The 25,214-nt window shown below is 52.5% G+C and overlaps 1 protein-coding gene across 3 annotated transcripts in view; it reads left to right on the top strand.

The window, feature by feature from the left end:
- FBXO3 (F-box protein 3) overlaps positions 1-25,214 on the top strand; it is a 121,504-nt gene that overhangs the window by 42,942 nt on the left and 53,348 nt on the right. For all 3 annotated transcript variants that reach the window (XM_078601660.1, XM_078601658.1, XM_078601659.1), the window contains exon 5: positions 8,567-8,777. In XM_078601660.1, the coding sequence (XP_078457786.1) occupies positions 8,567-8,777 (211 nt within the window). The remainder of the gene's footprint in view (positions 1-8,566; positions 8,778-25,214) is intronic.

The following is a 25,214-nucleotide window of genomic DNA, read 5'->3' on the forward strand; positions in this document are numbered from 1 at the left end:
AAGGCGGCCGGGTGTGGTACTTACCACACCGACCCCCTCGTGCACCATGCCGGCCATCACAGGTGCCTGCTAACAGCTGTTGACCCACAGTTCTGTACGCATACAGCGGGATGATTGTTGTCTTTGTATGTACGTGTAACAAACACAATTAATCCCTCGGAAAGGCTAAACAGAATATTAGGGCAAGTGCTGTTAGCGAGCACCTATTAAGACAAGCACCGTACACAAGGGGTTGGGTGGCCAGCACCATGCATGGCTGCCTTTGTCTCGCGAGTGGCGATGTTTCCCGTAGCACCAGGAATTCATTTGAGGTTGAGTCAACCTAGGGGAAGACCTGGACCCGTTCAGATTTTCGCCACCATTATCGAACGCAGATCGCCGGGTCCGTAGTACAGTGCGCCGACCACTGACCCCACCGCTCCCAATATGTACATTTTTATTCACACACGCACAAAGGCAAAGATTCCCCGTAAAACCTTAACAGACTGTTGGAGCAAGTGCTGAAAGCCGGAACGGCACACGAGGGGGTGGGTGGCTAGCAACACGCCTGGCCGCCTTTGTCTCCCCAGTGGCGATGTTTACACACCGCATCAGGTGCTCATTTGAGGCTGAGTAGACCTAGGGAGGGCCCAGGACTCGTTCATAAAATCGCCACCTGTGTTGGTCGTGAGCGGGAATCGAACTCTGATCGCCGGATTTGTACCGCAGTGCGCAAACCGCGACACCACCGCTCACACGCACACACGTGTACACACACGTGTACACACACGCATGCACGCGTGGCACCCGATATCAAAAAGAGAACTAAAAAAAACACCTTCAAAATGGGGAAACGATTAAACCTGTCCGTCAGCGGCGTGTTTGTTCGGGGAGGTATGTTGTTTTTACCGCTTTATTGAAATCAATTTCTATTAATTTTCCACCCCCCCCCCTGCGCTCGTGGCATAGCTGACAGGCGACGTATGGACAAACACGTCCTAATCTAATAACTGTCAGCCCCGTGACGCGTTACCCGAAGCGACAGTTTGTCGTCTTGCCTTGAGTTTTGTCGTTCGTTTTGGGGGCCTTCGTGATTTTGCGTCTCTGCCAGTATTTTCACCTTCCCCCCCCCACCACCTCACTCCACCCCCCTCCCCCGACCCCATCGTTGTCTTGGGCGTTTGTTGTCGAATATTTTGGTGGCCGTGTTGTCGAGAGAAGGCAGCTTGTCCGTAGCGATCTATCGGATTTATTTCCGCCCGGCGTTGTTGTTTTTTTTACGCATTGCGACGGGCGCGATCGGGGTTACGCGCTGACGCCTCGTGGGCACTTGTATAAATGTTGTACCCGTCGTGCTAATTACTGTAATTATTCTTAAGCAAACCCAAAGTAATGAATCCGCCTTGCCCGCACTGTAGAACAAAACTCTGAAACAATCATAATATTAATAACACTCTTATTAATCGACTGCGTTTAACGTTCAATCCGAAAAAAGAAACGAAATCTACGTCTGATTCCGCACGCTCGGAATTCACGCGGGAGAGGCAGGAGGAGGAGATGTGTGCTGGAGACATCGCGTGGAGCTACAAGGGGCTGTCGGTGAGCACCTATGAAGGGAGATGCCCGGCCACCTTTGTCTCCCCAATACTGATGTTCACGCACGGCACCGGGTACCCGTTTGAGCCCGACTCGAATTGGGGGAAGGCCCTGGACCGGTTCAGTTAATCGTCACTGTTGCCCGTCGTGAGTGGGAATCGAACTCGGGTCCCTGGATTTGTAGCGTAGTGCAGCGTTCACCGCTTGCACTTCCCCACCTGCGCACAAAGGCGAGCACAACGATCCTCCGTGTAGCCTCAACGGACTGTGAAGGCCGCCGACACGGCACACGAGGGGGGATGGTGTGGCCCGTACCACGCGTACGCACGCTAGCACACACACACGCCCACGCACTTGCACGCCCGCACACGCGCACTCAAACACACACACACACACAGGCGCGCGCGTGCGCCCGCATGCACCCGCATGCATGCACTCACACACACTCACCGTGCAGCGTTACAACGCGAGCGGGAAGGTTGTTATTTTTTAGGACGTTTGCTCACGCGAATGAGGTGTCTTGCCGGCGAGATGGGAAGCGGTTCCCCTCAGCGAGCCGAAGATGGGGAGGAGGTGGGGACGGTGGAGGGGGTGGGGCAGCAGCGTTGCGGCGTGATGTTTGGGTAATTCGATGCGTGACAATGAGTGGCGGTGGCATTAGAAGGCATTTAACCAACGGAGCCACACTGCAGGATAGCGCGTGAAGGTTCCCCCCCCCCCCCCCCACGACGAGAGCGAATGTGCGGCGACGGCGGCGCTGGAATAACCTCGCCGCGCGCCGGATCGTTGACCTCGCGTGAACCCGCTCGGAGCCTCTTAACGCGAGCGAGTGAGCGAGCGAGGTTTTCCCCGCGTCTCTCTATCAGCGCTGCGAGCTCAGCGAACCGACAGACGAAGCCCAGATCGAGCTTCGGCGCAACGCGGGGGTCAATTTGCCGTCGCCCCCCCCCCCGCCGCTGCCTCTCGATCGCTCGCTTTACATTCAGCGGCGTGCTTCGCGCGCGTCGGTTTTTAACGTTTACGGAAATAAACTCGCCGCTCGTATCGACCGACAATGGCGAGCAGGTGAGGGTGAAGGTGTAGACTTGCGATGCTCGCACTGTCGCCGCTAAGGAGTGCCTCCTGCTGCTGCTCCTGCGAGAGGGAGAGAGAGAGGGCCTACGCTTCCGTGCTCGCCAGATGTTCTGGACGGAGGTTGGAGTAATACAATACCTTCATTTTAATATTACTTTAATTTCATATTGCGCCATTCGTGCTAATAGCATCCCGCAACGCTGTCTGTTAATTCTATATAAGGACCAACTCCCATATGCAGCCACTACCAAGCAAGTGAAAACTCTACTCCCAGGTAAATAAAAAAATGAACAAACAAATTAAGAACTGCCACCAAGCCACAATGTGCCCCTCCGCACCAGGCCTGCTGACCAACTGGCCGTGACGAACCCGATTCATACTGCCCGGTGGACACGGTCGTGGGGGGGCGTTGTTTCAACTGTCACGCCGGGAAATCGAATCGATCCCACGCGGCGAGCCCTGGATTGCAATCCCAGTGTGGCTTCACCATTACAGCCCAGCGGCTTCCCGTGGTGTAATGGATGCTAATAGGGCGCTCGCCGTATCGGCTTTGGCAGCCGTACGGCACAGTCGAGCCCCCCGTTAACAAAGCGCCGTTAGGATTGCAGCGGTGCGTGGGAATAAAAGTTGAATTGGCATGAAGCAGAATAATTAGACCGACGACGGGATGGCACGCGAAACGTGGGACTTTTGCGAGCAAGCGGAGGTGCTTTCAGACGGCACGACGGCGTTTGGCAGGAAGGCGAACGTTGCGGTTTAATTCCAGTGGTTTTTAAAGATGGTGTCGCATTGGTCGGTGACCTTAAACGCACAGGGATGACCATCGCGCCAAATAGTATTGTGTTGCAGATTCGTCAAAATGATGTTTTTTGAGCTCGGCAACTTAAAGATCCAGCCAGATTTCTGTCGGGAAGGACCCTATTGTAGCATCTGACAGAGCCATCGTGACGGGCCGATTATTTTTTATTACTATTATTATTTTATAATTTAAACTCACGTGTTGAACGATTCTCACAACCTCGTTCAGCAGCAATCGGAGAAGGCGCTGTTTCACTCGACTAATGTCGGGCAACTTCTTAATATGTTGTGAAAAGATAACAAATCGGCCCGATAAATATTTGGGCACCGCCAGCATGACAGTTTTCATTTGTTTAGCCGTCTTGCGACGGTGGAGGGTCTTGCGACATAGGTTTGGCCGGATCATCACATGGTGACCTAACACAAGCATCTATTTTGCATCGTACCTTTCGCCGCGAAGATCTTAGCGAGCTCAGCTGCGCGACTCGGCTTCGTCGCAACTCGAGTGAATCGCTTCCACGTTGGACATTTCTGCAACCGGTAGCGAGCGGTTGACCACGATGCCCGTAGCATCTGTTATGCACGGTAGTCGTCCAGCCAAGACACCGTCCAGGCCCAACCCTTGCTTGTCTTGCGACGTCTGATGATGATGTATTGTGCTCTAACCACTGCACTGCTGCTCCCGACATCACTTGATTAATAATCACACGTTCATAATCGCAAATCCCCCCCCCCGCCACCCCCCCTCTGTACATCGTGCCATTAGCGAGCTCGTTTATACGCGGAGCTCATGCCTTATTTATGCACCGTCGCTAGCGGGATGACACTCACGTCTTCTCTTCAACAGTTAACTTTGGAATCCAAGTGCATGCCAAAATGCTAATGGTGACAGGTAAAAAAAGGCTGATCTGCAATGAAGGCTGTTTTCAAAGGTTGTAATTAACGTAAGCAGTTTGTCGCCTGGGGAGCGGTGGCGTAGTGGTGAGCGCACTGCGCTATGGACCCGACCACCCCAATTCGATTCCTGCCCATGACCAGTAGGTGGGAGAGTGCGTGTAGAAGGGAGAGGTAGGAGAGTGCGTAGAGAGAAGAGTGAGATGAGGGGAGAGGTAGGAGAGTGCGTGGAGGGGAGTAGAGTGAGATGAGAGGAGAGAGGCAGGAGAGTGCCTGGAGTGGAGTAGAGTGAGATGAGAGGAGAGAGGCAGGAGAGTGCGTGGAGGTGAATAGAGTGAGATGAGAGGGGAGAGGCAGGAGAGTGCGTAGAGAGAAGAGTGAGATGAGGGGAGAGGCAGGAGAGTGCGTGGAGGGGAGTAGAGTGAGATGAGAGGAGAGAGGCAGGAGAGTGCCTGGAGTGGAGTAGAGTGAGATGAGAGGGGAGAGGCAGGAGAGTGCGTAGAGAGAAGAGTGAGATGAGGGGAGAGGCAGGAGAGTGCGTGGAGGGGAGTGGAGTGAGATGAGAGGCAGGAGAGTGCGTGGAGGGGAGTGGAGTGAGATGAGAGGGGAGAGGTAGGAGAGTGCGTGGAGGGGAGTGGAGTGAGATGAGAGGCAGGAGAGTGTGTGGAGGGGAATAGATTGAGATGAGAGGGGAGAGGCAGGAGAGTGCGTGGAGGGGAGTAGATTGAGATGAGAGGCAGGAGAGTGTGTGGAGGGGAATAGATTGAGATGAGAGGTAGGAGAGTGCGTGGAGTGGAGTAGATTGAGATGAGAGGGGAGAGGTAGGAGAGTACGTGGAGGGGAGTAGAGTGAGATGAGAGGCAGGAGAGTGTGTGGAGGGGAGTAGAGTGAGATGAGAGGGGAGAGGCAGGAGAGTGCGTGGAGGGGAGTGGAGTGAGATGAGAGGGGAGAGTGCGTGGAGGAGAGTGGAGTGAGATGAGAGGGGAGAGGCAGGAGAGTGCGTGGAGGGGAGTGAGATGAGAGGGGAGAGGCAGGAGAGTGCGTGGAGGGGAGTAGAGTGAGATGAGAGGGGAGGAAAAGTAAGCAGGGGTGAGTCCAAACAGGATTTTGAAGATGGTGAGTGCGATCTTGTTGTTAATCTGGGACTGCATCGGGAGCCGCCGACGGGGTCTGAGGATCGAGGTGACGTGGTCTCGCTCACAGCCGCGTAGCGAGCAGTCTTGCGGTGGCGGCGGTCATGGCGGCTTACTGGATTATTATGTTTTAGGAGAGGTGAGGGACCTGGGGGAGTCGAGAGGAGAGAGGGTTGCGGGAAGTCTCGGGCGCGCGACGCTATTTCGAATACGGAGCAGCTGGCGGCGAGAACCCGGCCAAGGGACAGGGGCCGGGATTAGGACTTAATTACGTGGCCGGGCCACTCTCGCCGCGGGCCGCCGTGATCGCAGGGCATCGAATCGGATCTTTAAACAATCCGTGACGGGGAAAACTTTTGGATTAGCCCCGTTCTTGGATCATCGGCATCCGGTTTCCGTCGTCGACGTCGCGGTTCCGTTGTCATCGTCGTGGCGCGGCGAGGTTTCGTACGCAAGAGAGCGACGATGACGCGCGGAATTGGGGGGGGGGGAGGGGGGGGTGGGTGCGTCAGCCGTTGAGCAAAAGCAAGCGGCGGGGACCCCGCTTGGGAGATTTGATGCATCGCAGCACCATGAGAGATGGCGATGGTCAAAGTAGGCCTTCGTGCAGCAGTGGATTGTTCATGGCTGATTGATATAATTTTGGTCACATGTGATTGTTTGACCGTACCTCAGGAGGAGTGGTGAGCGCACTGCACCGTGAGCCCGCTGACCTTAATTGTTAATTGCCATCCACGGCTAACGTCAAGTTGCAAGCGAGATCTGAAACCCAGTCCTGGCACCCCCTCCCCCCCCCCCCTTTGCCTTCCCCAATCCACACCGATACACACGGTGAAGTATGGTCAAACGACCCACACGACCGACATGGCTTTGGGTGGCTGGTGGGGGGGGGTGTAGAGGGTGGGCTCGAGGCCTTCATCCAGCAGTGGAGAGACGAAGGCCTCTACCTAGCAAGTACGCGTTCTGTATGGAGTCGGGGCGGCGAGCTCGCGGTCGGCCGCTGCCGCTCTCAGACGCCGGCGGCGCGGGGATCTTCAAACCGCCGGCACTTCACGGCCGAGGGGCGCGCTCGTGTCGGGCGAATCGCGTTATCGGAAATAACGTCACGCAAAGTATAACGGGCTGCGGCGCAGATCGAGCGGCCGGCTCGGTCGGTGGCAAAGTGAGGAGAGGGGTGGGGGGGTTGGGGGGGGTGGGCGATCGTTCAGCAAGGAAAATCGCACGCTTTGCGTGCGCGCGTCGGCGCGGTAACGCGTGTAGGTCAACCGGCCCCGGCCTGCTTGATGCGTGTTTATAGTTTTTGACATGCACCGCTGCCCGTGGTATTGGTCGTGGACCGCTGCACAGGGATGAGAAAGCGGTCGCCCTCACCTGTTAATAATACCTGCGGTTTTATTTCCTTCCAGCTGTCTCGGACTCAAAGTGATTTCCTGCTTAAATGATCATCGAGGCGGTGCCGCTGTCTACCTGTGAGCAGCCCCGCCGAGCCGGCAGTGGAGATTCTGCTTTCCCACGTCAGGGGCGAGTCCTATCCGGAGGACAGCCGCAGTTGACTTACCCCACAAAGCGGTCATCGTTTTGTCACCCCAGGGGAAAGATGGAGCGAGTGCCCACCCGGAAACGGGATTTGAACTTGCAAAGATTGTCCCGGTACGAATTAAACTTCAGTATTACGTCGTGATTCTCTACGATGGACTTAGCCCGTAAAAGAACAGCTAAGCTGATCAATGCTCTGCCCAAACCGTGGAGATTAAAATCAGTCTTTAAAAGTTTTCTCCTCGGTGCTTGTTCACCCTGGCGGCTGGGGCCCCTGCCGATGACGTCCGTGGCGGCGTTATTCCACCACCTACCCAGGAGCATCGCGACGACAATAACCGTTCCCAAAATAAAGTTATTTTGGGGTTTAGATGGCATGAATGTAAATGTGTCGTTAACCCGCCACCACCCGGATAATATACCGGTCGCCAAAGCCTCCGTGTGAAATAATTTCCAAATTTCACGCCTCGCTCTGGCGACCCCAACGTTGGGACTTGAAGCCGAGTATGCTCGGATTCTCCTCGCGAGCGCCAGCACGCCGACGGCACGCGCCTGCCACCCGGGGCGGGTCACGGTTTGGCACCACGCCGATCGCGCGCTGTCGTGATCCCGTCCACCGGCGACGCGGAATCCTGAAGCGCCGCGCGCGTCGCCCCGAGGCATATTTCTCTCTCCATCTCTCTCTCGTGTGGTCGCGTCGCTGTCGTCGCTGGCCCCGGCTAAGGCCACCGCTGCCCAAGTGTTGACACAAAACCCCTGGACAAAGAGAGAAAGGAGGGTCGGGAGGGGAGGGGGGCGGCTACTGCCGTGGATATTTTTCTCTTCTCCCCCCGTCTCGCGGTTAAACCGGCGATGTCAGAGAGAGGCACCGGCTTAGTGACACTGCCCTGGATTTAGTTCCCTAAGCCACCTTGCCACTTTCATATACATAAATTTTTAACCGGGCTTTCACTAGTCAATTTTATTTTGGCACGGGCTGTATTCTTTAGGCTCTCGTTACAGCCGACGAAATGGGATAATCTCTTGCATTTATATATATATTTATATTTTGCAATTCTCACTCCCAGCTCCGCTGGCTAATCCGAACGAGGTGCGGCACCGTGCAGATATTTACGCGGTCGTATAAACAGCCTTAAACTTGCCTCGTTGCGCACGCCCATCCCTTAACCTTTTCCGTTCTGACGAGGAATGATTACCAAGCCCCCGCCAACCCCACCCTGCACTAGACGCCTTGCCAGTGCGGAAGAGTAGACCAAAATACACCGAGCCTTCCTGTCGCTGGAGGCCTATCCGCCAGCAGTGGTGTCAGCGAGCACTTGCAGGGCTGCGCCTTTGACTGGCCAGGTGGCTCGGCATTTGAGTGGGCGGCTCGCAATGCGAAGGTTACGGGTTCAAGTTCTGGCTGGGGGTTGACTCGGCCCATCGTCGCTGTGAGACAAACAACGCGGGGAAGTCGGCCGTGCTCCTTCGACGCAATAGACTCGCCACCGCCGCGGTGAAGTGAGACCCGCTCAGGACGGTGACATCCGGCGATGTACGTGCGACCGCGTGTCCAGGCTGATGGGCAGCATGAAGATCTCGAACCACCACCGCTCGGAGCACCTCCTGGACGTGGAGACGGCCGTGATGGGCTACACGACGCGCCGCAGCCTCAAGGGCTGCCTGCCGCTCACCTTCTGCACGCGCACCGCCCTCAGCCAGTACCTGGACATGTCGGACCACGGGGGTCTCCACAAGAACGAGGTCTTCTACCCGTCCGCAGTGCGGGTGAGTGCATGCGTGGGTGAGTGCATGCGTGGGTGCGCGCGTGGTGCATCTGCCAGTCGTCTCAAGTTAGCCAAACCCATGGCACATGGGTCTGTTCCGTGACGTCCTGCCAGTGGGCCTTCGACACCTGACCTGGCATAAGCGCCGTATTGGCGTCACTGCCACTTAGTGGCGAACAGCGGTTGTTGTTGCGTGTGTGCGTGCGTGTGCGTGTGTGTGTGTGTGAGCGGTGGCACAGCGGTAAGTGCGCTGCGCTACGAAACCGGCGACCCGAGTTCGATTCCCGCTCCTGGCCGCGCCGACGAAGGAGTGGGTTGCGTCATGGTTTCTTTTTTCATCGTCATCATCATCGTCATCATTATCGTCATCATCATCGTCATCGTAAATAATCAGCCGTAATCACTCCCCAAGCCGCCGCCTCCACATCTCATGATCCTGCGATGCAGCAAACGTATCCAGCACCCGCACACGGACGGATTTCATCACTCCATCTCTACAAGTGTACACCCTGGCTGATGCATTAAAATCCTCGGCAGCCACTCCGTTATCATTTATTAAAAAAAAAATAGACAATGATAACAGTGTGGATCATCTCTCTTTGGGAGCTGGGCCTCCAGCTCGAGCCACCGTTGCCGAATCACCGGCGCGTTGCTCGGGGGGTGGGAAATTAAAACCCTTAAATGCGACGACGTGCGGCGGTGGATGAGTGAGTGAGTGACTGCTGCTTTCAATTCCAATCCATCTCCGCGTGCGCCCGCGCGCTCGCGGAGATTAACAAACGGATGGGATGTAGGTCACAGCGATACGGTTGAAGAAATAAAAATAAAATCAAGCGATTACGTTTTTCCTCCTTTTTAAAGGCTACTTATCTGCCATTGCACTCTCAGGGTGTTTAACTTACCGGTATTATTTAACGATTGCGCTGGGGAGTCGGGATTTTTTATTTATTTTTTTGTTCCTCTACTCGCATTACGTAACGCCGGTCCATGTTCCTTCAGAATCACGTTCAGAATCTTTACTTAGACTGGAACAGGAGGAGAAATCCGATGAGCTATGAAGCTCTTTTTCAACGATGTCCAGTTGGGGCATGGGGTCGGCCAGTTACATCAACAAACAAATAAACACGAACAACGATATGAGAAGAGCAAGATAGAGAAAATGTAAGCAAGTCAATATAAATAATTTTATAAATATCCATAAATAAAGTACAGAAGTACAATTGATCAATTTGTGCCGATTTTTCAACACCAAATGCAAGCTTTGTCAAGGCAGAAAAACAACAACAGTCCCAAAGAAAGACAACAACACACGGTACTCTAATTACATTGCACGTAAAAAAATCGATATCATCATGTTCATTTGTATTGGGAGTGGAGCGTTGGTGCAGTGGTTTGCCCACCTTGTCGGCCAACCCAGCAGCTTGGGCTCGATTTGCGGGGTACTTCTACGACTGTAACGGTGATGGCGCTACGACTGTGACGTCGATGACCGGTCTAAACCGGTCATGGCCCCCCCCACTTCTTCACCAAGCCGTAGTTGCGACGTTGATGAGCACCATGACCCTCCAGCGCATACGTCAGCCATCAGCAAGAGCTCGGATCTCAAGCCCTCGCTATATTTTCTCGCGTATGGAAGCAGCGTGGTGTTCAGGAGCACAAGATGCCGATGTTGCGGTCTGCTGGCCATGACGAGAGGGCTTCAGCAGATAATTTGTGTAGTTTTGTAATTCTCCTCCATTGAAGGAGCGCAGGCTACAGTGGTTCACGATATGGTCTACAAGTTTGGGCTGCACGGCCACAAGCGCACTACTGTGGCTTGTCTTTAATGTCTCTCGTTGTATTTCTTACGTGTCTTTATTTATCTGGATGGGTCTCTATGGCTCTATTTGTATGATCCATGGTTCAGGTTGCATGGCCTCGATCGCACTACTACGACGACTGTGACTGTGTCTTCAATGTTTCACGTAGCTCTTTCCGCTCGCGATGGCTCGTTACCAACGCCCCACAATGCCGTTTGTTATCTCCAGTGAAGCGTCGCATGGAATTGTCGCGTTTTTTTTCACGACCCGCCTGCGTAAAGAAAAGCAAAACCATTTGACGCGTTGGGTGGTGAAGTATGGTCAAACAACCCTCAACACGAGGGGGGGGGGGTGACCTTTCTCCAGCAGTGATGTGACAAAGAAGACCGATAATGATAATCATCGTTATTACCGTAGTAATTAAAAAGCACTCGTCGCTGCTGTTTGCCGTCATTACTCACAATACTGGATGCATATTTTCACGCACACTTCGTTCGTGCTCTGCGATGTTTAATATTCTGAGACCCGTTTATTTTTAACAATTCAACTCTTGAAACAGATTGTTTATTTTATTTACATCTATATAACGATTAGAACAAAAACCTAGCCTTTTCTGTTGCATCTCATTGTTAATTAAGCCGTTTGGCGCTTTGTTCATTTTCAGTTACAAATGTGATTAATTATTTGGTATGCTTGTGCGTATACGGCGGTATTAAATAATAATAATGCACTTTATTCAAACTTACACGCCCAAATGTATTTTAATTAACCGGGTAACATCCTATTAGGCTGTAATGTGAAAGGTGGCTGTGTGATGCAGGGGGCGCGTGGGGAGCCAACGTGGTTGAGATCCTGCCTTCAAATCCTCGTTTCTGCCACGCCAACATTTCGGGCTTTAAGTACAGGGCGCTTTCTCTTTCATGTAAGTCCAGGGTGCTTAAAACATGTTAACGCTTCTGAGAATTTGCAACAAGCCCTCCAGGCTCTGGAGACTACCTGGAGAAGATTCCAGGCGCACGTTGACAATGATGACTTTTTGAAGCTATTAACATACATTTGTTATCATGTTACAGTGTATTATCCGTTCTTTTTCCATTAAAAACGATAGTCCCATATAAGTGTTAACATTCTTTTGAAGAATCCTGTTTATATGTATAAAATAATGCATTCACCTGCTATGCAGAAGGGGCGATTGCCCGTAACGTCACCGATCATCCATATTTTTCACATATACTCTACTGTAATGAGCCAAGAATGTCCCGCAAAGTGACGTCACTCCCACGTCGACCAGCCCCCCTCATTAATAATCATGAACAGGTGACGTCACTCCACATCGAGCAGCCCCCCTCATTAATAATCATGAGGAGGTGACGTCTTCCAAATGGACACCCCCCCCCAGACATTAATATTAATATGTGGGTGACGTCACTCCACATGGGGGGGGGGGGGGGGCGCCTGCTCCCCCCTCCTCAGCATCACCTTACAACCCTCACTACTACAAAGGCAGGACCCTCACGTCACGTGATCTCCATAACGCTATTGAGACATAGACGTAAAAAGGACGTCATGATGAACAAGGGATTATAACATTTAAATGAAATAGGTCTGTGTCACCGCAGCCTTACTAATTGCACACGCATTGATGCAATGAAGATCACGTCGCGGTCTGCTTTTCGCTTGTGAGTTTCAGATTTACTGCAATACACCCGTCCTTGGACGGGTAAAAGACGAGTCTTAATATATATATTGTTAAAGACGCCGAGGTGTCGCTGGTGATTGTGTTGAGTATCAGGTGGTTCAGTGAGGGTCTCGAGTCGATGATCTCAGCGCGTCGGTAATCATGGCCGCACGAACAAGCCATCGTAAAGATGTGGATTTACACCGCTTATTTCAGTGGAGATAAAATAAGACGAAATAACACTTTGGTTTTGCCGTGTGATGAACACTCTAATTGGTGAAAGTCACTTGCAGAGTATACGTAACGTTATCTAACGCGCCGTTCTCTGACACAGGGTGATGCACTGCTTACTGTGAGCATTCCAAAGGCTCGGTAGAAATATAAATTGTAGGAAAATTTAAATTATAAAAGCAACATCGTCAGCCATGATCAATACACTGCTGGAAGAAAGCTTCCCCAAGCCGTGACCGTAGTTCATCTGAGACCTGCAAACGAGCTGCATTAAAACAAAACGGTGCCAGGAGAGCAACAAACGCCGCCGTCGCTTCTCCGAGCGCAAGCGAGAGAAAGCTGACTGCGTCGCCTGTTTTTGCAAGGGGGGGGATCCCGATGAACCGCGATACTCATCGCCGCACCACGCCAACTGCTGCACCATCGGGCCACTACGACGCCAGCGCGGCGATTGCCGCCGCCTCCTCTTGCGACGCGCCGCGCGGGGGTCTCGCAACGCCGCCGCGGCGGACGGCGTCGTCGTCGGCAACGAGCGGCGACGGCGGGAAGAGCACGGCAGCGTCGGCGGCGCTCTCCGCCTCCCCGTCGGACGTGCCGACCGCACGGGGCGCCCAGCCGCCGTCCCCCGCCCCCGCCGTGCCCACGCGGAGCGTCGCGACGGCGCGGTGCCCGCGGATGATAATTCGCGTGGCATCGGTCGTAGCTCGGTGCCGCATCGCCCCCCCCCCCGATCCCTTGCCGTGGCGGGAGAGCGGTGGCGGCTGTGATGTCGTTCGTTGCACCGATTTACACGGAGCGTTACCTCCAGCGCGTTTGGTTCAGAGGGAAGGAACGTTTTAGTGCAACTTAATAATTAAGCGGGGGCCAGCAAGTTCATCACTGGGCAGACCTTTAGATAAAAATGCATGCGGTGCTGACGCAAACCCCCCCTTCCACCGCCCCATCCCCATCCCCCCCCATCCCCCACCCCTCACCGTTCGTTGCCACGGGGCTCTGTTCACCTATTGTGTGGAGGCGGGTTTATTTATAATCGCCGGGCGACACCGTTGGGAAGCGGAGTCCACCGCCGCAAATACCACCGCTGATTTATCTTACGGGGACAGGCAGCACTCGCCACGTACAGCCGTGCCGGTTGGCAAATTAAAGAAATCTAATTCTCTCCGCAAAAAAATACAACTCTCCCCCCCCCCCCCCCCCGCAAGAAATAAATAAATAAAACCGTGCAAACTTTACCACAAGGGACGTGCCTATTTCGCTCGGAGGTAACATCTTGCAAATACCAGTTGGGCCATAGGGAGAGGCAGAGGAATATGTTAATTCTGATTTTGTTTCCCCCTGGCTGTTTACGTGGCACGATGCCATGCTGTCAAGGAAGCTTTGCCGAGAGAGGATGTTCTCTGCAGCAGCACTTGCCGTCGTTTTCTGGCGTCGAGACGTAAAAAAATTATATTTTATTTCGTGGAGGAGAACGCCGAATTAAAATGTACGTGCGCCGGCCGCCGGGAAAATTAAGCCGCTATCTATCAGCTCGCGTTTACTTCCGTTAAGTGTTATGTTGGAGACAGAATTGAGCTGTCATTTTGGTAAATATGTATTTTTTTATATATGTGTGTGTGTGCGTGTGCATGCAGTAGGAGGGCTGTAAAAGTCAAGGGATGGGATATTAAAAAGCATAAACGGAGCCTCATTAACTCAGTTTATATCTCTATATATTTACTCTCACCATATTTTTATTTTATTATGTTATACATTTAATTATTACCCCACCGCTAGCGTGGCCCCGGTTATATTCAAGAATTAGTTCCCACTTGTCTTGTCGCCGCAGCCTCGCTGGGATTTTCACATCCTTGCGTCCGTGTTTGTAGATGAGCGATAGGCAACGGATTGCACGTCCGTGCGTTGAACTTCTTTCGCACCGTACGTAGCCGACCGTGCTAACCGGAGGTGCGGGGGGGAAGGAGTCGCCTCATCGTAGGAGCGAGGATGTGAGCGGATGGCATCGCTCCGTCTCTGCGCTGGACGTGCTCTCTCTCTCTCGGGCACGTTCTCCCCTCTTTTGGCGGCTACCGTTGTGTCGTGAGTGTCAACGCCTGGTCCCATCATCCCTTACCTGTTGACGACGATTCTCCACACCTGTATTCCCAATGTCGATTCTTTTTTTCTCACACACACACATAGCTTGGCTCTCCCAGTGCTAAGTGGTATTGTCAGCCTGCGTTACATTTAAATGTCTGTATTACAGTAAACGGTTTGTCGGCTTGCTAATATTAACATGGATTTTAATAATGCATGGGTGGCATTTGGGTTGAAATGTCCCTTGTAAGTAAATTAATAAAAATGCAACTTAAAATAATTTTAAGTTATCGGTCAATCCACTGCTGCTTGACGGCATGCTGATGTCATGCCAAGCTATTGGGGTTGTGTTTGACCATATTGCGCCACGCTGAATCAAGACCGCTGTGGTTGCCGCTCGCCGCTGATGTCAGCCGTGGCTGGGAATCAAAATTAGATCTCCAGACGTCATCAGCATAGCGCTCAAACCGTTGCATCACGACTGCCCCATCTGGACTGTGGGATCGATAATTTGAAAACGATTGATGACAATAGTAACATATCAGGTCATGATAATCCATCGAGAAGCAAAAAACCTTCTTTTGCAGACGCATGTTTTATACCCGTTTCGCAAAACGAGCACGCAAGTGGGCGGGTGGCCAACATCTCACCCGGCCGCCTTTGTCTCACCAGTTGCTGATGTTCACACACCGCATCGCACCAGCTACTCGTTTCAGGCAGAGTCGACCTAGGAGAGGCCCACGACTGGTTGAGCTATTTGTCACCGATGTAGTGCTGCGAGCGGGAATCGAACTCGGGATGGTGGGTTCACAGAGCAAGCGCCGACCGCTTGTGGCCCGCTTCCCCCCCTCCATCCCCACCCTGTCCTCCCCCTGGTCACCCCTACCGTTCGCGAACGGGGTTAAGGGTTAACAAAATAAATCTCCGGGTCATTTGAGCGGCGGCGGTGGCGGCGGCGACGGCAATGACAAGTTTGCTCCGAGTGGCACGGTCGTAATGCGGAGCAGCACAACAAACGAGAACGGTGTGTGCTCTGCGCCGAGTGCCGAGAGGAATTTCTGCCAATCACTCTTACGCGCATGCCCGCGCGCCCGTGCTCGCGCAGCCTCCGCATTAGCTTCCCGATCGGGGATTTGCCCCGAACAGCGGTGGCGTCGCCGACGGAAGTGCGATCCGAACAGTTGCAGATGGTGACGCCTGTAGGAACGGGTGATTAATCACGGCGCATTATGATTTCCAGCTCCCAAGTGGATCTGCGATTTAAAAATAAATATATATTATTGTTGCTGTTGCTGCCGCTGCTGCCGCCGCGTGCTACATTTGATAAATCTTGCTCCACTTGCTCGCTCTCCGCATCTCCGTCGCGTAATCTATTAAGTTTTTTGCCGAACGCGCTCATTGCTCGGCGTTCGCTGGCTGTCGGCCTGTGTAATTTGCGGGAAATATGTGAGAGAGTATATAATATGTACAAACAAATGATGTATTTGCAGTTGTTGGAGTTTGGTAGGGTTTGTGGCTTGTTCTGACGTTTTCTGCATGAATCATCGTTAAGACTCGAGAACACTTACGCCCCAACACTAATGTTGCGTTCAGCAGCTTTAATTGGGCGTAGCATGCACTCGCGACTCGCTCCAAGCGCGTAAATAATATAAATGTTAGCGACGCATCGATTCGTCAATTACGATCATTAATCAGGTGCGCTAATTGTCCGTGCGAGATAGCCAATCGTTTCCAATATCTACAAATACATTCGGCGCTGCGACGGCGGTGTGGCGGTCAGGGCACCGTACTCGAGAGGTCAGAGGTCGCCGGTTCGATCCGCCCGCACGGCAATTGGAACCTCGTGCAAATTAGTTACGTTCTTAAATCCTCTTCACTGCCTCCGTCCGTCCGTGCGTCCGTCCGTCTGTCCGTTTGTCCGTCTGTCCCTCCCAGCGGTATAAATGTTTACGCCGCAGTTAGTCGATTGGCGGGTCGTGCGTGGTGGGGTGAAGTGTGGGTGCTCCCTCCTTCTCTTCCAAGACATATTGCCAGTGTGGTAGAGTGAGCCGAAGGCTGCAGATCTGCACCGGTCACCGCTTCGTTTCGGCTCGGTGCGGGTGAACGAAACGTTACGGAACTGGATTCTCAAGAAAATAACAACAAAAACGCACGGAAAAAACGGTGCAAACGAGATGTCGCGAAACGAGCGAGAGAATTGACTCTGCCATCGAATTGTTCACCCCTGAATTGTGACAATTGATCAAATTGCTGGGTGGGTGGGTGGGGCGTGCTGGGGCGTGGGCGGGGGTGGCCAGGGGGGTGGAGGGGGTCGCGATTGAACTGCTACACGCCTACTATCGAAGTTCGAAATGTCTCCTGTCCGGTTTGGAATAATTGCGTAAAACCAAGCTGTGAGGGCTGATCATGTGCATCTCGCATTGGTGGGGGGGTGGGGGGGCGGGGAAGCAATAGCGACTTGAGGCAAGGGGGGACATGGCTTTGCTTGCTTTGACAGCTGGCCGCTGGGGGGTTATTTAATTGTGCCTGAGCCCGGAGAGCTCGCATCGCTTCTGTAGGTGACCGAGACAAAGGAGCAGCCCCTGCAATGTCTTGCACACGCCAATGCTGGCGGAAAGTTTGCCTGCACTCGTGGGTAATTTTTTGGCCAATTAATTGACGCAGCCTTTTGGAAGAGGTTGGAGTTGCCGACACTTTACCCCACCACACGGCACCTGCCGGTGGTGTTGGAGGGGCGGGGGGAGGTGGGGGAGATGGAATCGAACCGGCAACCTCGGCAGTCCAGTGCGCTGACCGTTCCACCACTGTGGCAGCATCCACGTCTTGTATAACGGCACACAGTTATTGCTTTGTTGCGCAGCGAAATACCAGGTGTGGTATTGAACCCTATCGTGTCACTTGTGCTCTTTAATTAGCTTCTAGCGTGCAGCACTTTCGTTTGAATCTTGGCAGTGATTATATTTCTGTGGGCTCTGCGATGCAGCGCGGCTGTAATGGGAAGTTCTCCCACGTTTTTGGCGTTATGTTTTGCTCGCGTTTCAAAAGGGAAAAAAGTTTCTGCTTGGCAAATTTTCCGTTAATTTGGCCAGTGCACGGAAGAACAGGAAAAAAAGTATTTGAGTGAAAATGTACGTCCAGTTTTATTTATTTTTTCTTTCACTTAAGCGAAAACACGCGGCGTTGACAGCAACTGTTGGGACAGCCGTACGGGCGACGGCGGGAACAAAAAAACACGAGTCAACGGGTACATTTTTGCGACCTGTCGCGGCGTTACGAAAATTCGCGCAGACGGGACGCACGGTTGCGCGTAGGCGTGCTCGTCAGAGAGCGAGGGGACGCTTCCGAATCCGCTTAAACGCTCGCTCGCTCGCACAATCAAATGGTTACGGCTCGTAGAGAGACCACTGCTCCGCCGTAATATTTCAAACGTGGCCAATAATTTTCCGTATTCCGAAAGTGACTCCCCATTGTTTTTTTTTTCAAAGCAGGGCGTTATAAATAGATTTTTTTTTTCTTTGTCCCTCCTTAACTGCGCCAAATTGATTTTTTTCCTAGTGGCTTGCGGCATTCATCAAAGTGTCTCTCGCCCGCTATACGCGGTTCGCTGCGCGTTAACCCTTAAACACTCCGCGAGCTGCTCAAAGACGTAGACGGAAAGAGAAGCGAAGAGACCGGCGTGCGTGACGCTGCCTGCTCAACGTGGCACAGTTCGTTAGCTCTGCCGCGCGCCCCAACGCCGTCGCCCGTTGGGGAATTGTTTCCGTTTTTGCCGAAAAGGCCGCCGAGTCAACCGCCGCTCCTTAAATCAAACCTTGGCTCGGAGCGAGCGCGCTCCGATTGCTCAGATGCGTTCGCCCGTTTGCCGTTTTTGTCCTCTCGTTGATTTCCGGCAGAGTATTTATTTTTGCTGCCGTCGCAAGAAGATGGTGGAGGGGGTGAGGGGGGGTGGCGGTTGAAATAAATAAAAATAAAGCCACTGGGAATGTTCGTCCGGATGCCTTGCAGCGTGGGGGCCGCGGGTTGCTGCAGGGTGCCCCCTGCCTTGCCACGCCGTTGCAGAAGAGGTGGTGGTGGTGCAGCTGGCCGCTAGTTAAACTTGGGCATGCACATTAATTCAGGGTTGACAGAATTATCGCTGGGGCTTTTTGGCGTGGGTCATTGCATTGCCTTGAGACGCGGGGAGGGGACAGACGCTGTGCCCATCGCTGCCACCTCCCTTACCTCGCTTACCACCCCAGTACCCCTTACGCCCCCTCCAACCCCCCCCCCCACACCATCCCCCGCTTCCCCCTTGGCACCTGCCCGCGAGCATCTCCCCCGGGCCGCTAAATTGCAACAAAAGCCTTCGAGGGAGAAAGGGTGTCACGCAACGTCCTTTTTATGCTTTTTCACGGGGGCCTGCCAGGGAAAAATGTCAGCGCTGTCGTGACCTTCCAGACTTGCCCCCCCCCCCCCCCCTTTGTGTCCATGTCAGAGGCAGGTGCCGTGCGCTCGCTCCCGCGCCCAGCGCCGAATTCGCTCGCTCGCGTGAGCCCCTGACTCCGCAGTGGATCAATCGGGAATTCAAAGGCGAGAGTGACGTCCCTGACTTTTTTTTTTTCCCTCCTCGCTCAAACGAGCCTGCGACCGACAACGGCGCTCGCCTCCCTTGCGCCGGCCTTGATCTATGCGTGAGATTCCACATTCCTGTGGCAGGGGGACGAGATTTTCAAAAAGGATTGATCACTGGTTGGTTTTTCGCACACAGGCTTTGAACGTAAGTGAAATTCCGCGTGCTTATAGAAGGCGCCGGTTGTCAAAAGAATGAAGAGTACATCCCCACTGGCAGTGGAAGGACTCATCCCTGCCTCGCAATTCAATTAATCTTCACGATTCAGTCTCGCGATTCGCCTCAACGATAACATTTTTTGTTATCGTGATTGTAGCGGCCTCTGGTGGCTGCAGAGGACACGACGAAGAAACAACCGCAGCAAATACGAGGCGAAAGAGATCGGTACGAGCTCCTGCAATGTCGCGAGCTTAAACATCGCTCCGTAGTCTGAGCGTCGGTGCGTTGCCACGTCGCTGATGCCCGCCAGCTGGCGCCGCCTCGTGAGGTGGATTGGAATGATTGAATTGAGAACAATTGGTTTGGAATGATAAACGGCCGCTTCGTAGCAGTTGGCCGCGTCATCGAGGCCTCGACGTGCGGACCGCAATGTCGCTACGCACGGCGATGCCGTTCGTAGGTTAAGGTCGAGAAGTCATCGAGGTCAAAGCCATTAACGTCACCGTGATGTCTTCTGCTAGCACCTGCAGTTGCCGCCGATGCGGAAACCAAGACTTTATTTTATGTAAAGTGTAAACGACGACACGGAGAATTGTTAAACGCTGAACGCCTTAGTTACACGGTCGCGGAATTAGAAACGTGGACATTGACAAAGGCAATCGGACTCCGGGAGCTGAGAAGTGCGCAAACAAGCAGGGGCGAAGTGCACGCTTAGATTTACGCTCGGGAGACAGGAAGAGGCTTCACATTGATGAGAGAACGATCCCTTGTTAGGGACGTCATACGGTCTGCTGAGGAATGGTGCCTGGGCCAGTGCAGAGCACGCCGCCGGAGGAGGTCACGGTTGAGTCTGACGGCAGTGGCAGCCAGAAGGTGGACCTTGGCTTGCGGGCCCGTCTGCCGCGGGGGGCACGGACCGACGAGTTTGGCGCGTGCGTACGTGCGGGGAGCTCGATTGATCGATCGCCGTTTCGTCACGCGACCGTGAGAGGTAGTGACACCGTCGGGAGGCCTTCATCCAGCAGTGGATCGATCGTGGCCGACGACGATGATGTGGTGTTAGGAAGACGTACAAAAAAATATGTACGCTATTTCGCAGCAATTTAAAATGTCGTTGGAAAATGCCACTCTTTTTGAACGGTGCGTTCGCAATCGCTGCCACACGCACCAGCCACAGCTGCGAGCTGGTAATGAAAGTAAATTGATAATTTAATAAAGGAATTAAACAGTATATATTGCGTCCAATATTATTCTGGTCAGCGATCGTAGCCCAGGATTTGCCCATGGCTGTCTTGTCTGCTCTTGATTCTGGCTCCCTTTTTAACCGTTAAACACTTTGCGACGTGAATGCGCACTCCCCATTAGATAGAGTGCTCCGTCGATCGACTTGATTTTAAACCGAACCTCTTGTATTACCTGCAGCTAATTACCGCAGCGGCGCGCACACCTTGCGGCCTAATGAAAATTATTGAGCAAAAAAAAGGCGAGGCCTCGCTTCCTTTTCGACAAGAACGGCCAAACCGGGGGGCGGGCGGGAGAGCGGGAGAGCGGACGGGCGGGTGGTGGTGTCGCCTGCCGGAGGAAGTGAAAGCCGTGTCGCAGACTCTCGGGTTAATTACCAGTGCCGAAATCCGCCAAGGGTTGAGCTAATTTCTAATCGTCTGACAGTCGACACTGTCTGCTCCTCCACAGCCGCTCTAATGAAAACCTAACATGGGATTACACAGGGGGGGGGGGGAGCTCGGGGGGGGGGGGGAAGCAGCAGGGAGGGTGGTTGGGGGTGGTGGGGTGGAGGGAGATGGAAATGACTGGCACATTTGAACCCATAGCCTTTTGCGGAGGCAGGCTTGAATGATTGCTGGAAACCCGGCCGTACATTGCCGTGTCCAATTACTGCCTTGTAGGCCGTGGCTGGCCGCTGCTGGTGTATCGAGGATGCTGGATTTTTTGTCGTTGTTGCTTTTTTTAGGATCGTCAATGCTTCTTATTTTTTTTTTTTTTTCAAATAGCAGCACATCTCGATATTGCAGGTTTCTTTAAAAAAAAAAGATGGACAGATCGAAAATAAAAAGAGGATAAATCTTCTGATCAATATCGCGGTAAAATTGTGTGTTTGGCATTTTTAAAGGATGCTGCATATTGATTGAAAAGTTTAAAATTGCGGCACTTTTCCAGAAGTAAAGTTAAGCAGCTGAAAAGGGGTTAACCTTTGTAGAATGTTCGAGAGATTTCAATTGAGTAGACATTTTAATAAAATTGAGGCATGTGCTCTCCCAGTTTTTGTTGAGGAATATTATGGAACCTTGCCCCTGTATCACCAAGTGACACGTCAAAGTAATTGAGTCCATTGGGCCTCCCACTGATTGACAGCTTGCGGGAAATATCATAATGCCATTATAACACAAGTCCCCGCAAGAGGTCATCCGTAATAAGGCGTTTTCTTTACAGAATAGGCACGATGGCACAGAAACCACTTACGCAACTGCTCCGTGGACAAAAGAACGTTTTGCCTTAACCTATTAACAACAGGAGTAAGTCTTAATTGCTTTACCTGTAAGGCTTTGGTGGTGAGGAGGATGATGATGGTGGTGGTGGTGGTGGAGGTGGAGATGAGGAGACCTTCTTGACAGGCGCGTGCTGATCCCGCTTCACCCCGCAGCGTCGTTCCAATTGCCGTCGCTCCCAAACGCCGCTCCGCCAACGGCCGTCGCTTCGACTCGTCCATAATTAATTTTTCTCACGGATTCCGCCGCGTAATTTGTAAATACAGATGGCAGTTAATAACGGAAAGTAATGGCTTAAATAAAAGTTAACCAAGTCGATGAAAATTTAATTGGGGTGATTTATTTGCGTACGCTGGGAGAAAGAAAAAAAACGCGGCGCCTGTAAGCAAAGACAAAGATTTCACCCCTGCCCCCCCCCCGCCCCCACACCCCTAAGAGTATTCTTACAGACTGGTGGAGCAAGCGCTGTTAGTGAGCGCCTATTAACGTCCAGCATACCGCAGTGGGGGGTGGCGGGGGAGCAGTGTGGTCAGCACCATGGACAGCTGCCTCTGTCTGCACCGGTGCTTAATGTTTTATATACCGCACCACACAATCATTTCAGGCGGAGTATGGCCTAGGGGAGGCCAACGAGCTGTTGAGATTCCACTCGCTGCCTATGTCCATTGCCAGGTCACTGGCGTCGTACTGCGGTGCATTCGCCGCTGCCCCAGCCCACCGGTTGCCATGCTATATTCACAAACACACGTGCGCGCTGCACACTTGCAGAGCATGCACGCACGGATTAATTTTTGTTAAGTACTCTGCATTTACAGGCATAATCCTCGTGGCCCAGACAAGAGTGAAGCCACCATTGAATTGGTAAGCCGTTTACGATGACATTTGGAGTGGCTCCAGTGTTTCCCGACGATGGCGTGTTCGTGATGGTTTTATTTGCCCTACGTAATTCATGGCCGCACATGTGTGTGCGCTGCTTGTGTGGATTTAGAGAAAATACAAACTTCTCCATCGCTCGTGTTTGATTATACCCATCCATACTCTCCCCCACCCCGCCCCCTGCCAAGGCCCCCTCCCACCATCCCCCCTCCCACCACCATCTCTCTTTTCTTGCTTCCGCTAACAGCAGCCAGCGCATTCCAAATCTGCCGTTTATCTCGCGCCAAATTTAGCGTGACGCGTCGGGGTATTACACTGAACCAGTGCCCCGTTAACTCATTCACCTATAACTCACCGAGCGTCGAGCTACAAAAAAAAACAACGGCTCCGTGTTGGCTTCCGCTGCCAGTTGTGGCCTAGCTGGGCACGACGCGATGCAATTGGCCGTGCGCCGGGGGACGGTGATGAAAATGATCGAGCAGACGACACGTCCCTATTATTAACCGGCAACGCCGACACCAAATGGTCACGGTGAAGCCCAACCGCCAAAGCGCTCACCGGATTGCCGTTTGTATCTTTTTTTCCTCCGGGCGGCACCTTTTTAATTACGCCGCGGCGCTGTTATCTCTTTACGGCAGGAAATTCTGATGAATCCCGCAATGAATCGCTGCCACGTCGCTGAACGTACTGGCTTTGTCCGGAAACCTTTAATCACTGCTGAAAGCTGGCAATATACAGTTGTCCCGTAACATTACGGGGTTATTTTAGGGAGTTGCGAAAATTGCCTGTAGCTGAGTAGATTATATCGTCGGAGACGGTTTTACATGTCGGGTAATTATCCTCAACAGCCTGGCTACTGAGCGGCAGCAGTTATCTCTTTTCCGGTTGGGTTACTTTAAACAAGAAAGAAATAGTCACGCATATGCAACGGCTTCTGTAACCCCTTTCCAAAAATGACATTTCTCCTGCCCACACTGCCCCCCCCCTCCCCCATATTTAATTAGCGCAGTATTTAATTAGCGATGATAATCTGTAAGGCTTCAAGCCGCTCGAGGAAGTGAGGTCACGCGGCATGTGCGATGGTTGCCGTCGTCGTCTTCGCTCTAGTGGACAAGACAAATAATATTGTTAGTGCAGTTTTTTTATCGCCATATTCTTGGTGGGCAAGCCTGTTAGTTTATGGTAGCCGGTCCTCTCTTCGTTAAGTCCCCCCCCGATAGCGGCAGCACTCACGGCTAAAATGTAGTTGGATGATCGTGTATCCCCTCTCTCCCTCCTGCCCCCATTACAGACAGACAGACGGGCAGAGCTAACGCGTTAACGCTGTCAACCTGTGCCCCGGATGTTGTACGAAATCGTACACATTTTTGAATGTTTAGCTTCTTCCTATGAACAGATTATAACGAGGCCTTCTTTGTGCATGTTTATCGAGGCTGGTTATCGTCGGTAATCCTCGTGGTCGTGGTGCCTCAATCCCTGCAATCCTCAGAACGTGCTCAATGCCAGCGCGCGACTTTCATATAACAACTTGATTATTGTCCGTTGTCACTTTTCGCAAATTCCAACGGGGTGGCATCGACGGAACGGCGCTGGGCCCGTGAATAATTTTCAAAGCGGGCGCTCTTCTTCGGCTTGCATCGCGGGGCGATCGCGAGCTTTGCCAAGTAAGGGGCAGGAGCAGGGATTGAACCCGGCGCTTCGTGCGCACCGGCCGGGCGCGCGATGGCGGCGTCACTCGCACCGCTCGCTCACACCGTTCGCTCGCGCATTTTGGTTTCCCTATGACGGTTCGCTGTCACTCGACAGAGGGGCCCCGTAGAGTTGTGCGCTATCTTCATACGATTCTGAACGATGAGACCGCTTGCTGGGCTGGGTGATATTGAAAAGCACGCTGGCAATTACGACGTCTCGTTAATGATTTCTTCTTGTGTACGGGAGTCGGGATTATCTGTGGTGCGTTAATGCTGCGGGCCTGTCACGGAGCCGAATTTAAAATTCCACACTTTCATTCTAAAAATGCTTAAGTTTAAGAGTTGATTAGGCTGCTTCATTGCATTCGCCACGGTTAAAGATATTCACTGTAAAATTTTCTGATTTCACCCGAGACCGGGACAAAATGACTGTGGCTTCTGTTGAGTCTGGGAGAAAGAGAGAGCTTGAATTAATGTTAAGCTCTAAGCCTGCAAAAAAATTCACTGATGTGGAATGCCGTATATATTGGACGTCTGAAAGTGATGTGATGTGACTGCGATACGGATCCCGCTGAGGATAATTGATATGATTTCGGGAGATAAATTAAAGTGGAATGAACCATTTTGTGCCCCTTTGGGAGCCTTCACTCAAACACTGGGGAGCAAATTAACAGAGAAGCTCAGTATACGAAATCTTCAAAACAAAATATACACTTGCCTTATTTGATATTCAAATTCTCAATAAATATTTCATATCCGATATATCTCACATGCCGGTGATTTAGAACCAAGGGATTTTTTGGGTTTTTATTTATTTT

Source organism: Lampetra planeri, chromosome 16 (assembly GCF_965212315.1).
Source record: "Lampetra planeri chromosome 16, kcLamPlan1.2.h2, whole genome shotgun sequence".
Taxonomy (NCBI): domain Eukaryota; kingdom Metazoa; phylum Chordata; class Hyperoartia; order Petromyzontiformes; family Petromyzontidae; genus Lampetra; species Lampetra planeri.